Source organism: Dermacentor andersoni, chromosome 3, assembly GCF_023375885.2.
Source record: "Dermacentor andersoni chromosome 3, qqDerAnde1_hic_scaffold, whole genome shotgun sequence".
NCBI lineage: Eukaryota > Metazoa > Arthropoda > Arachnida > Ixodida > Ixodidae > Dermacentor > Dermacentor andersoni.
This window is the reverse complement of record NC_092816.1, coordinates 99,056,247-99,069,602: the sequence shown is the minus strand read 5'-3', so window position 1 is coordinate 99,069,602 and position 13,356 is coordinate 99,056,247. Positions and strand designations below refer to the sequence as shown.

The following is a 13,356-nucleotide window of genomic DNA, read 5'->3' as shown; positions in this document are numbered from 1 at the left end:
CCTTGTTCGTGCGTACGGAAGATGGTCTGACTACCGACCACTACACATGCCGAGGCGTTCCCCAAGGCGGTGTTCTAAGCCCTGTTCTTTTCAACCTCGCGCTTCTTGGGCTGGCTGAATGCCTACCGGAAACAGTGAGTGTTTCAATATACGCCGACAACATCTGCATCTGGACATCAGCGGTCACTCGCCTGCAGGTTCGCGCAAGGCTACAGCAAGCAGCAACACAGGCATCTGACTATCTTCGGACACAAGGGCTTACCATCTCAACAGAAAAATGTGCGTTAGTCGCTTTTACGCGAAAAGCGATGTCTGGTTATCCAGTGTACATCAATGGCCAGCCTATCTGCTACAAGAAAAATCATCGGTTTTTGGGTGTCATTGTTGACCGGGACCTCTCTTGGAGCCCTCAGGTTGCCCACTTGAAGAAGAGGCTCACATCTATTGTTCACATCTTCAAGTTCATCGCCGGCAAAACATGGGGATCGTCAGTGGGCACCATGCTACAGTTATATCGAGCACTCTTTATCGGATTTCTACGCTATAGTTCTCCCGTGCTTGCTAAAACATGCAAGTCAAATCTTCGAGAACTTCAGAGCGTGCAAGCACAGGCACTACGTGTTTGCTTAGGCCTTCCGCGGAGCACCTCAACAGCAGGAACCATTATAATGGCTAAAGACCATCCGATCACTACTTACATCAGCACCGAGTCGCTTAGGGCCCATGTTCGTCATATTTCACGGATTCAATCAAGCTTTCTTGCCTGTCTGCCAGAACGACGACCACAGGCATCCTTCTCCAACGAGGTCAGCAAGCATCGTGCCTCCCTACCATCGGGCTTCACACCATCAGCACGTTCAACCTCAGCTTTGTGGTGTTTAAAACAACCTCAGGTGCGTCTTACGGTTCCAGGGATAAGAAAGAAGACCGACCTGCCTACCTTGGCCTTGAAGCAAGCAGCTCTGGATTGTTTGCACACTTTCTACTTTGACCGCGTCCACATATATACGGATGGCTCTTCCACCCAGACCAGCTCCACCGGGGCAGTGGTTATACCATCACGATCACTAAGCATCCGATACAAGATTTCTCACTTGACAACATCGACCGGTTCGGAGCTTGTTGCCCTCCGAGGTGCCGTAGATTATATTAACAACCAACCGGCTAATCGGTGGGCAATATTCTGTGATTCAAAGGCGGCCTTACAATGTCTTCTGTCATCTCTTCGTCGCGGGTCCTGTGAACAACTCGTATCGGAGATACGAGAAATGCACCATCACATGATTGCGAAAGGGCACGACGTCGTGTTTCAGTGGCTGCCTGGCCATTGCGGTATCTCAGGCAACGACGTCGCTGACGAAGCTGCTAAGAAAGCACATGAAGGAGCAACCCTTGTTTCTATACCTTTATCGCGGACTGACGCAGCCCAACACTTAGGCAAGCTAGCGCACCGTATGACATTGGAGAAGTGGCACACACCTGATTTCACTCAACATCGATTGCATTCCCTCGATCCATCTATGCAACTGCGGCTGTTACCAGGGCTTCCGCGTAATGAGGAAACAATGCTGTGCCGCTTACGCTTGGGCGTCGCATTCACGAATGCATATACGTTTTTAATTGGAATGGCTGATAGCGCCGAGTGCAATGCCTGCGGTGTCGAAGAAACTATAGACCATCTACTGTGCTACTGCCCATCATTTGAAAATGAAAGACAAGAACTCTGCACAGCTCTCAACCAGTTAGATAGAAAACCGTTCACCTTGAACAAGATCTTGGGACCATGGCCTCGCATATCGCAGCTACAAAAGGCCACAAAAGCGCTGCTGCGATATTTGAAAGATACAGGATTGAGTCAGCGTCTGTGATCCGGGCTGAGTGACTGAACGATATCCCCGGTAGACTTTCTCTTCTTTCTTTAATCTTTCCGTCCCCGTTTCCCTTTCCCCAGTGTAGGGTAGCCAACCGGGCTCAGTCCTGGTTAACCTCCCTACCTTTCTTTATCATTTCCTCTCTCTCTCTCTCTATCGTGACATGTCATGATGTCATTAGCCTTCTACGGTTTAGTCCCGTCCTTCCAAAAAAAAAAAAAAAAACTGGGGACTGTCCAGTCATTTTTGCACGACTGGCTGTCGCTCTTACATTATCACAGATGGCGATCACGCCAACGTACTAGGCTTTGTCGTGAAGCAGTGAGTGTTGATTATTTCTCAACGATATTTATTTTTGTTCGGCAAAATAACTTACGCCCATCACGAAAGATTTAAAAACATAAAGGTGAGGCGGTCGTGCCCGCGCAAAATGAACTATGTCCGGGAAAGATGTACTTATTCAGTCACTATCTTTTGGAAGCGATCATAATGCTGTAACACACAATACAACATTGCACACCATATTTTTTTTTCCAGTTGCTTAACAGAAGGCTAAGAAGTCCTAATAGTAAAAAACGTATACCTTTCTATCGAAAAAACTCTCTGATGACTTTACATTTACAGGCTCTGTAATTCCCACTTTGACTCAACGTAGGTTCCTTAGCATATTTCATCTGATAATCCCAGTCAGCCTACCCACACATACAGTATTACTAATCACATCTGCCCTGGCCTCAGCTACATTCCCAGAAGGAACTGCCTGCCTATTCGCATTATTAAAGACTCGGTAGGCGTAAGACAGGTCATAATTAGAATAGAAAGGCGCAGTATGATATTAGTGTGGAATCTTCAGCGATGTAAAAGCTATGCAGAACCTATGCAGTACATTTGAGTGTGTCCAGAATCGGATGCGAAGATTAATTTGTTGTAACTATGCATTCATCGTCAGTGTTACTCAACAAAAAGCATGTTGAACTTCTACCGTTAGATGTGCGTTGTGAACTCTCCCAACCTTGCATTCCACCAAGTTCCAACATTTTACGCATCAATATTCAATCATTAAGAAATCGGCGCTTGTCATCGCGCCTAAGGCGAAAAATGCAGCCTCGCCTTTAGAGAATATTGTAAGCGTCTATATCTTATTGTCCTTGCCCCAGCTCTACTGGTCTGGTCTATGGGATAGCAGAGCCACGCATAATTTATTGCAAAGCTTTCTATGTCTCACTGATTCGACAGTGATCGCCGGAAACGCACTGAAGGAAAGCCAACTTATATATCTGCATAAAACACTACAGTTTACGTTCGCATACCCGCCGTGGTTGCTCAGTGGCTATGGTGTTGGGCTGCTGAACACGAGGTCGCGGGATCGAATCCCGGCCACGGCGGCCGCATTTCGATGGGGGCGAAATGCGAAAACACCCGTGTACTTAGATTTAGGTGCACGTTGAAGAACCCCAGGTGGTCGAAATTTCCGGAGTCCTCCACTACGGCGTGCCTCATAATCAGAAAGTGGTTTTGGCACGTTAAACCCCATAATTTAAAAAAAAAAGTTTACGTTCGCAGTACCGCGCCAGCGTCGACTGGCCGGCGGGTCGGTGCCTGATAACGGCGCGAAGCAACGAGCTCAGCAAGAGTAACGCATGCGCACAAAGTTCACTAGAAACGCGAGTGACATCAGTCAGGCATGACACCACCCCTGTCACGATTAACTGAACTGCCCAGCTTATTGGAGACAGCAAGAGCGCGGTACCTCGGGCTCATCATAGGATACGAAAAAAAAAAATCAAGGAACCTTTCTTAAAAAAAAAAGAAAAAATGGTTTAACGCCGCCGTACCCAGACGAACTGTATCTATCTGCGTTGCATTAAGTGCGTCACGCAATGCATTCCCGGCCGTCACCATGGGTAGACCGCTGGTGCAGTGCACGATAGAAGAGGCTGCCGTATGCGAACGTTTAAGAGCGAGCGCGATCGTGCCCGTAAGGCCGATCCCGTGCATCGGCAACGGCATGCAGGCGCCAAGTGGCAGTCGCTTGTGCAGTCGAGATGCCTACTGATCTTGTGATCGCCAGCGTGTACATCATTCCGAACACATCTCGTTGAGACGCGGAAATGTACCTAGCAGAAACGATGAAGACCTTAAAGCTACATATTACGCCGATCCTCATGTGCGATGACCTCAACATCGAAGTGGCGGAAGAGCACGGCTAATGGATCGAGAGTTTCATGCTAGATCGCTACGCGTAGAAATTGAAGACGCTACAGAGAGCCCCGACGCAACACCATTCCTGCATTAATCTCACGTTTGCAAGCAGGCTGTGTCCCGTTACGATGGCAGAGGCTCTGACCGTCTACCACAGCGATCTCAATGCAGCACTGTGCGATTGTATAGACGACCGTGAAAGTGTGAGTGTGTACGTGTAATCAACGGCTACATGATCTAAAATAAAGCCTATGCAATCTAACGAAATGTTTCCTCGTTCAACTTCAACGTTCAAAAGATACACTGCTAAACAAGCACTCAAATCACACATGCATAGCATTGAGTCGCTCAGCATTTGTTCGGTTCGTTGCATGGTCGATGGCTTTGGACTTCGACTTTGATTCAGTTTGCATGGGGAAATGTTTGCGTTGAGCCATTTTTCTTTAAGAAAAGGGCTTAGATTTTTTAACTGTTGCTCATAAGGTGTTTATGTTTCGTTTTCCCGAGCCTAAACTAACGTGGACGAAAGCGGGGGACTCTTTTCAGAAGCGCTCTCACTGGTGCGCACTTTGCCTCTGTAGATTTCCCTTCATAGCCACTGAAAGTTGTCCGTGAGTATAGTAGTTTCTGGAAGGCACGTGGGCGCCACCGATTACGCTGGAACTCGGCGCTTACCCGCTTACACTTACGCTTGACCCGAAGATCTGATTCTGACGATCGCCATCTGTGTTCGCCAGTATCGTTGTGCTTTGAGTGGACCTTGCTTTTGTGGGCACAGGTTCGCCTAATAATAGGGTAATAATAAGTTCGCCGGCCAGTAATCCGCACTATCCTCCAATAACTCAATGTTAGCCTTGGTATCCCGCTTATAATGGTTATGGTAACAAGTCTCTACACTTCAGAGCAATTCTAAGTTCCGCAGAGAACCCACGGGGAAATTAAATCTCTTGGTTTTGGACTAGGCAATGTAGTCATACATACCATTTGGAATGATCTCAGTGAAGTGATGGACTTGTTTGCTGACATCGCACATACGTGACTCGAAATACCAATCAACTGTTGAGAAAATCTGGAAAAGGACAACGGAATCAACGTGTTTAAAAAAAAAAAGCGGTGGAATTTACTGAGTGCGTGTGAAAGGATATGTCGTAAGGACGACAATAGCGCGGATATTTTAAACGGAGGTTGAAGCCCTTGATAAGTTAATGAATCAATGATTGATTGAATCAAGCAATCTATCATTTATGTTGCGGAGGAGCAACACAGAGGCTTGTGTGCTGGTTCACAGAAAAACAAAAAAAAAAGTGTTGAAAAGTGAAACAACTTAACAAGAACAAAATAATTGGCATTTTCTTTTGATAGAGGTTTATCAAAGCCACGATATCAAAGTACACGAAGCATTATACGTAGACCTCACACTTTTTACAAAAGGCAAGAGCATGGACCATCAAAGACTCTACACTAATAACAGACATCTTTTTTTCTAATTAGAAACAATCATGGGAAAACATTGGAAGACATTGATTCGACATCCTACATGCCATAAGCACCTACAGAATGCATATCTAAAGCTCACAAGACTTCAGCACAATGTAAAACAAAAGTAAAATGTGAAAACTCTTGAAGAGTGAGCATAAACACGACAAGTAAATTGAAAATTCTAGCATGCCTGCATATATGCAGATTCTATGGTGAAAATCCGGCATTATTCAGCCGTTCCTGTCATGCGCTGACCAATAATACGACGGCAAAGTTGTGTATTCGAAATAATCTTAGGGGAAGTTTTCGAGTTATTATGTTCATTTAAAGGCACTGGTCACTGGTAGCTAATCATATTGCAACCGTAATATGTCCGTATAGAAGGGAACACCAAGGCTGTTTTTTGACGAACTTGATATGGAGAACTCAAAGGGTCTAAGTACTCTAATTTCGTATAGTCTAAAGGTTCTTGTTGGTATTTCCTGCATTTGTACAACAATAGTTAGTATGCCTGTTAATTGAATAATTTTGTGGTCCCTGAACAAATGTCTGATTGTATGCGCGTATGAGAGAAATATTTATCGATAAGTACGGCACGTAAATAAAATAAACGGCCCATAAATAGTTGTTATCGGTTTGTAACAGTAGTGGTCGCTTAAGGCAATAAAAAATAATATAGAAAAAAAAAAGAGACTACAACACTACATAGCAACAAGTCAAGTCAATTTATTTCAGCATTTCTTTTGTACAAAAAAACAGAAGAATGCTAAGACAAGCAGAAAAAGCTGCTAAGCTGCCACGTGACTGGGTGCTTGCCCCATTACTTGTCAGAAACAAGAAACAGAAAAATGCATTTGGGCGTATTTCTGAGTGTATGGGGTATGTCGGATGGTTTTGTTAAAGCGCATAATGCAGGAAAGGCGGTTTCGTTTTGCTTAAAACTCTTCTTGTATTTTAATAGTAGAGCAAAGTCATACAATAGTTGAAAAGGAAGTGTGCCATATTTTAAAAACAGCAATAAGTGATGGAACAAGGCTTACCTGTGCAGGGTTACAAAGCCTATACCTTGAGTGGCTATCATGGAAATAGGATTTATACGTCTGTGCTAGAACATACGGTCTAGAAAATACACTCCTAATGTTTTTTTTTAAACGTAGATATTCTATTTTTTTTTCTTTTTACGCTAAGCAGACAGTCAGGCTGCATTTGTTCTTATTTTTGGGCCCAAGCACACTGCCTTAGATATCTTAACCATAATCTCCAGCAAGTGTATGCGACACCACGCTTTCCATTTTCTGAGATTACTCGCCTGCACTGTCAAGTTCTTAAAGCTACGATATTAAAAGAATGCCGTAGTATTGTTCGCATTTACTGTGAAACAAGCATTGCAATAAATAGTGACCAGGTCACTAATATAGATAATCAAATGCAATGGCCCATGAATACGCCCTTGCAGCACGGCAAGATTCACAGCTTGCATATTTGACTTAGAGCTGCACAATGAAAGAAACTATGTTCGAGAAAAAAGTTATGATTTTACTAGCGGCAGTGCATGACCTCTAATTCAAAAAGAAAAAAAACTTTGGTTTATTGCGATTTATTTCGAGACATGGTGCACTGCCGCATAGGAATGGCCATTGTTTATGCAGAAATCAGCTTCTCTGCCCATGCTGAATCGTCATGTTTAGAGGAAATTCAATATTTCCCAGTTCTTAAACAGAAAATCATTTTCCTGCATCTGCTCCCACCGTGCCAGACACAGGAATCTCGTGCAGTTAGATTCAGTAATAGGCTTTGGTAACGTTATTGGCATAAAACGACATTTCTCACCAACCTTTACAGATGTTCGGCGTGTCTTGCCAACACACAAGGTCGCTTACGAATGCGGTTCTCACAAGACCAAATCAATCATAAAAATTCAAGAACCTGCATCTCTGCGTGGTGAAATGAATGGTGTACAAAGCTCAAAGAGCGGACTTCGGAATACAAAGAAGGCTGAAGTTCCAACCAGAAACAAGGGCAAGCTTGAACGAGAGCTGCTGCAGAGCAGCGATGACAAGAATAACCTTCGCGAAATGATCGTGTGAGTCACCACCAGGTGTTTCTAGAAGACACGCCAGCTCTGAAAATCCCGGCTGGCTTGTTTCTATTCGCGGGCCTCGTTTCTCTTTCAACAAGCGTTGTAAAGGTTAGGAAACACCTCGAGAAAAGTTGCGCTTCAGTGTCTTAAAAAACGACTGACCATGCAAGAGAAACCTCGATCGCACACAATGCGCGAAGAATTCGAAATTGGAGATCTGGATCAGCCGGACCGAGAATCTTCCTTGCGTTGCAGCTCTACACGCCTCACTGGCACCCCTTCGGCATAAAAATGAGGTGAAATATGGAAATCAAGGAAGTCTGCTTGTACTTGAGTAATGGACGGTTCAGGCAGTTTGGTGTTATGTGCAGGATCAGTGATATAGGGCTGGCGGTGCCAAGCCGTTTCTACTGACCGTAAGACGTAAGAAAGATATGCCACCTGTTCTTGTTTGTTTTTTTTCCTTACCGATTTTTTAAGGAACTGCCTTTGGCCTATAGCGCTGTTCGGCTATTTTTGCTGGATTTGATGAAACCTAGATTACCTTTATGAGGACTCAGACAGTGAGTATAATTTTCACAAGTTAAATTTTAATTATTTATTAATCAATACCATGTCTGTCGGCATTACAGGGGGAAGGAGGGGACGGAGAGGGGTTTTACAGACATAATAAATTAAAGCATGTCAGCATGACATGACATCAAACATACATTACTATTTACAATGCATTTAGAGGCTTACACAGAGCGCACACATAGCTCTGTGTGCGTTTACATGTTCCGCATGTGCGCATGTAAAGATACGTGTTGGAATTGCCAAAGTGAAGATGTGCCGTAGGTCATCTCTGTTTAACATCAGTGCTGACTAGCCGTAAATATATTGAAGATATTAGTCCTTACAATGGGCTACGATAGATATTCGCATTCTATTTATTATTGCGCAAATCGCACAGTAAATCTGTGTAAACAGGACGAGAAAGAAGGATAGGTCAAAAACCTGGTTAATTCCATTTTGTGCCGATTTGCAGTTGTTGCCCGCGCTTCTGCCGAGAGCACTAAACTAACTAAGCTACAGGAGCTGAGCTCGGCCTTACATGACACGGCGTTGGTTGCGCAAATATTGATATATCGTGCTACAACAGGAGGCTGCAGCTTTGGTTAAGCAGAGTTCAGGCATCTTTTTCGACACATGTCGCTGCATGCTTTTCATGGGAATTGTAAAATTAGATATTTTGATGTAGCCCGCAAAAACGGCACTTTCAGACTTCTTTGTCCTGCAAGCAAAAACTACTCTAACTCATCGACATAAAGTAAGTTATTTGTGGGAAGGAAATTGTAATGTCTTGTCTATTATGTGGTTTTGTATAACTTGAAACCTGTTCCGAATTCCCACTGTGGTGGTGGAAAACTAAATACTTTTTGTAAGATATACACAAAAGACTGTAATTAAGCATGTTAACATTTGGAAGTCATGATAATAAAGTCTGATGTAAGTACCTGACAAGAAAATATGGGCGCTCAAAACAAGAACACACGGGGAGCCAAAACACAACACAAACGTCATAAATTCTAACCTTGAGTCTATACCAAGTTCCTCAGCTTTCTCTGCTTCTTTATATAAGTTGTAATTGACAGTAATTGCTAATGCATTAAATTAATAAAAATTGCTTCGAGCTCAATTTTTTATTGATGAACCAATTTTATTTACGGGAAAGAAAATGAAAGGGAAGTACACATGGGCAATATATAGCGACAAATTGTAGTATTTAAAGCAAAATTGTGTGCAGAGCTTATAATTTGCGCATCCGCTAGCGCTAAGCTACAGTGTTCACTGGCGTGAGCGTTAGAAAGAGATGTACAATCTTTAATCATATGTGAGAGGTGTTAGTGCAAGAGGCGAGCAATATGCCAAGTATAAGCACGGGAAACCAGCGAGGCCTGACAGACGAAGCGATAATCGCATAGTTGAGAGACAATACTGCTCTTTGTGTTAACTGGAATCTGGGCCAGCGCAAGGAATAAATAAAATTGCAGGGTCAGCCACATAAGCTGGCTAGTATTGGGCAAATGCATGAGGAAATGCATGGGGAAATGCATGAGGGCGCATAGGAAGGCTCACAATAAGGCGATATTCCTATATTCTGCAGATTAAAGATGTCTCTGTTCGGACTGTAGCTTTCCTGTGCTATATCTTTGAGGATTTGCCGAAGGACGGTTGTGTTATTATAATCAACTCGCACAAACCAGCCCCGCATAAGTGCAGGAAGTAAGCTATGACAGTCGATCCGTCTGCGACAGTGAAGGTTCATTATGGACTAGAAAAAAGACACACTCTTCCCATGCGATTTGAAGAAATCCGTCTCATCCATAAAAGCATTATCGATTGGTTCGTTAATTCAAATTGGGCAAAGCTACGCTTTCCCTAAACGAACATGCGTCGTAAAACGTTTCATTGCCCAGCATAGCACTCATACTACGGCGCGAGCTCGTAGTTTGATGACACCATAAGTTAAAGCTTGGGCGCTGTAACGTAAAACTATTCCAAAGTTTGCCATTCCATTTCTGCACTCAGCCCTACACGATTGTTCAAAAATTTTTCGGGCCACCCCACCTTCGCTTCTCATCGACGCGAGATTATAAAAACTGCGAAAGCTCTTCATCTGATGACGTCTATGCACTGATTATGCATGATTAGATAGAACGAAAAAATAGTTATTTCGGATTGAACGCTTTTTCCGCCATCAGCCCTGCACAGTAGGTCAAAAGATTTCGGACTGCACCCACTTCGCCTGTCTGACACGCGAGGTCAGAAAACCGCAAAAACTCACGTCGTCAAAGGGAAGTGTACGCATTAAAGATGCATTAACTACAGAATAAGACGCAACTTTCTTTCGGAATAGCCGGAGACTACCCTGTTTCGAAATAACTAGAAGGCGGCTGCCCACCAATCGCTCAGGCCATACTTATGAGTACTGAAGAGAACGGATTTATTTGTGCATAACAAATTTTTGCATGGCAGTGTGATGTTGTCTACTTCTTTCAGCACTCACAAGACATTGTTATGCTAAGTTTTATTCGCTCATGATTCGTTTCAGCTGCATTTTTAGCCCCTCATTGCACACCGCCACGTTTTCTTACCAGACCCCGAAACCTAATCAAAAGGCAGGCCAATCGCAGCCGCCGGAACCACCCGCATCATTGTTATCTACTTTTAATGTGCTAGCCCGGCCCCAGCGATCCCCTTCCTCTTCTACATGCTCCTCGCCTCTTGTGATTGAACTAGATAAGAAAAACATGTCAAGTATCGAAGCGCTACTTTCTTTGAAAATAAACAAAGGTTATATATTATTAACGACGACCGCTTTTCCTTCGCCTGTACAAACGAGTCAGCGAGTAACCGGCCGACGCTTGCGTCAGCGGTTGCATAAATTTGACGTCATGAGATTGAGATAAAAAGAAGAGTGCAATAGTTGTACGTTATAGGGCCCCAGGTTTGGAGTTATCAATCGAAACATTGTATTTGAATATTGCCGCTTCATATTCCTCCGTGTACGCGGTTTGATGTCACCGTTACTTAAACAGTGTTTCGACTTATGAATGCAGTCAATGCATTAGAATGTTTCCGCTTCATAGTGCTGCGCGAACGTATAGTTTGATGTGACAATAACTTGAAGCTTTTTTAGATTTATCAGTAGAGACAGTTTATTTGAGCGTTTCCGCTTCGAGATAAGCGACTGCGGGCAATTTGCATGCAAGGCAATGTCCATTTTATTGCTTTATTGGAAAGAATATGACTTTGTCAGAGGTTCGATAGACGTGGTCCTGAAATATAGTAGGCTCGTTCTTCGTTCAACACTGTTGGTAGTTGATGGTAGTGTATCTCATTGAAACAGGGGAGGGCTCAGAGCGTTTAGAACGCCCTAAATTTCTTTGCCTCTTCTCCTGACTTTGCAGTTTGCAGTTTGTGACAGTTTATGACCAACTAGGAACATTAGATGTGACTAATTTGCACAAGAAATAAATCCTGCTCCACCAATGGTTAAATAAATATAGAGATGCAGCAAATCCAACTTAATGGAATCTATTCACGGTGAAGCTTTCTGTAAGTGCATAGATTTGAGTCCGGACATGAGTTCGTGTTCGTTGAATTCTGACATTGCAGAGAGACTAATGGAATGCCGCCGCCGCTTTTTCTTTCTCCCGCATGGCCCGCCCCGACGCTGCCGTGGATGCGCGGATGCGACCGCCATCTGGTGGTGGTGCGAGGAACTCATTGGCGTGCGCGACGTGCGACCTTTCCTGTGATTGGTTGGCCTATTCGGCTAGGGAACCGCCACGCAGCACCGACGCTTACGAAAGCCCGGCGACGTTCGCAAAGGAAAGGTTCGCTTTTAAGAACCGTGGGATTCCAACGCAAAAGCTGGATGCTCTAATTGCTCGAGCACAGGCACATACTTAAAACTGCGGAATAAACTATAGGGAAAGCCAGCGCTTGAGACAATTGGCACTAGGCGCGTCGGATAGCAACAAGTTACTTATAAAGATTTAGCGGCCAATCACGTCTTCGCAAAGAAGAACGCCTGCGATCAAGGAACGAGGAGCATTGTGGTTTCTTACCCAAAATAACACACTTATAGACTAACTTTTATTTCGGTAACAATTTTATTACCATTTTCGAAACCACCTGCTTAATGATGAATCTTCAGTAGTGGGTATCAGGGGCGTAGCCAGAAAGGGAGACACCGGCTACGCGACTTCCCCTCTCTCTCTCACACACACACACCCACTTACCAAGGTCAAGTGCGACGCTCAGCCCGCACTCTGCATAATCTTTCTGCCGACGCCACTGCTGGATGCCACCCGTTATTTTGCTGCAACAAGAACTTCGCTGCGCGTCTTTCATTCTACGGTTGCGCTAGGCCAAGTTTCGGCAGGGTCATGCCTCGTGATCGAGCATGTTTTATTTCGGACTAAACGTAGCGCTATCTCCGCAAGATGCACCACAGTGGCTGAGGGGGAACATTCGCAATGCGCAAGGTATTAACTACAAGAACGTCAACCTAATGCTGCGTCTGCCGTTCTTTCTATTTTTTTTTCGTCAACATGACCCGCCTCTAGAAGTGTGTGACACCCTACTTTGATTAGCACACTCTCCCTGAACCAGCCGGGACGGACCTTGTGCGGAGAAAACAGGCAACTTCTACTACAGAACGTCTTGTCAGTTCCAAAAAATTCTAATTGCCAAAGCCGAAGCATTGAAGGATATTGAACTCTCCATACGGTGTTTTAATAATACGCGAAGGTGGCATTGAGCAAAGAAGTGCGCTTGCCAACTTCCTTTGCTCAGCAGGAACGAGACCTCAGCAGATGTCAGGCATGTAACAACGCCAACACAGTGAGCCGTTACAGGCGTCGCATCTTGATGAATAAAACACACAGCCTTCTGAGTAGACCATAGATATGACTGCTTGGCGCAAACAAGGTAGGACGGAAGGGAACAATGGAAGCGGTCCCCTTGTTTTAATATTTGAAGCCCTTTACCAGCGTTATTTTATCACAGTTTGTATAAGCATATTTAAAGAAATAAACCCGTACTAGTGATTTTTTTTTTATGGGGTTTAACGTGCCAAAACCACTTTCTGATTATGAGGCGCGCCGTAGTGGAGGACTCCGGAAATTTCGACCACCTGGGGTTCTTTAACGTGCGCCAAAATTTAAGTACACG

General features: G+C 44.2%; 2 protein-coding genes across 2 annotated transcripts in view; one reads left to right on the top strand and one right to left on the bottom strand.

Annotated features, from left to right (window-relative positions):
* Positions 1 to 5,129, bottom strand: part of LOC126541770 (uncharacterized) — a 30,374-nt gene extending 25,245 nt beyond the window's left edge. Inside the window, exon 1 of the mRNA XM_072286739.1 lies at positions 5,055 to 5,129. Coding sequence (XP_072142840.1) covers positions 5,055 to 5,099 — 45 coding nt within the window. The 5' untranslated portion in view covers positions 5,100 to 5,129. The remainder of the gene's footprint in view (positions 1 to 5,054) is intronic.
* The window catches only part of LOC129387391 (uncharacterized), an 89,695-nt gene that overhangs the window by 55,577 nt on the left and 20,762 nt on the right, over positions 1 to 13,356 (top strand). The window lies entirely within an intron of this gene.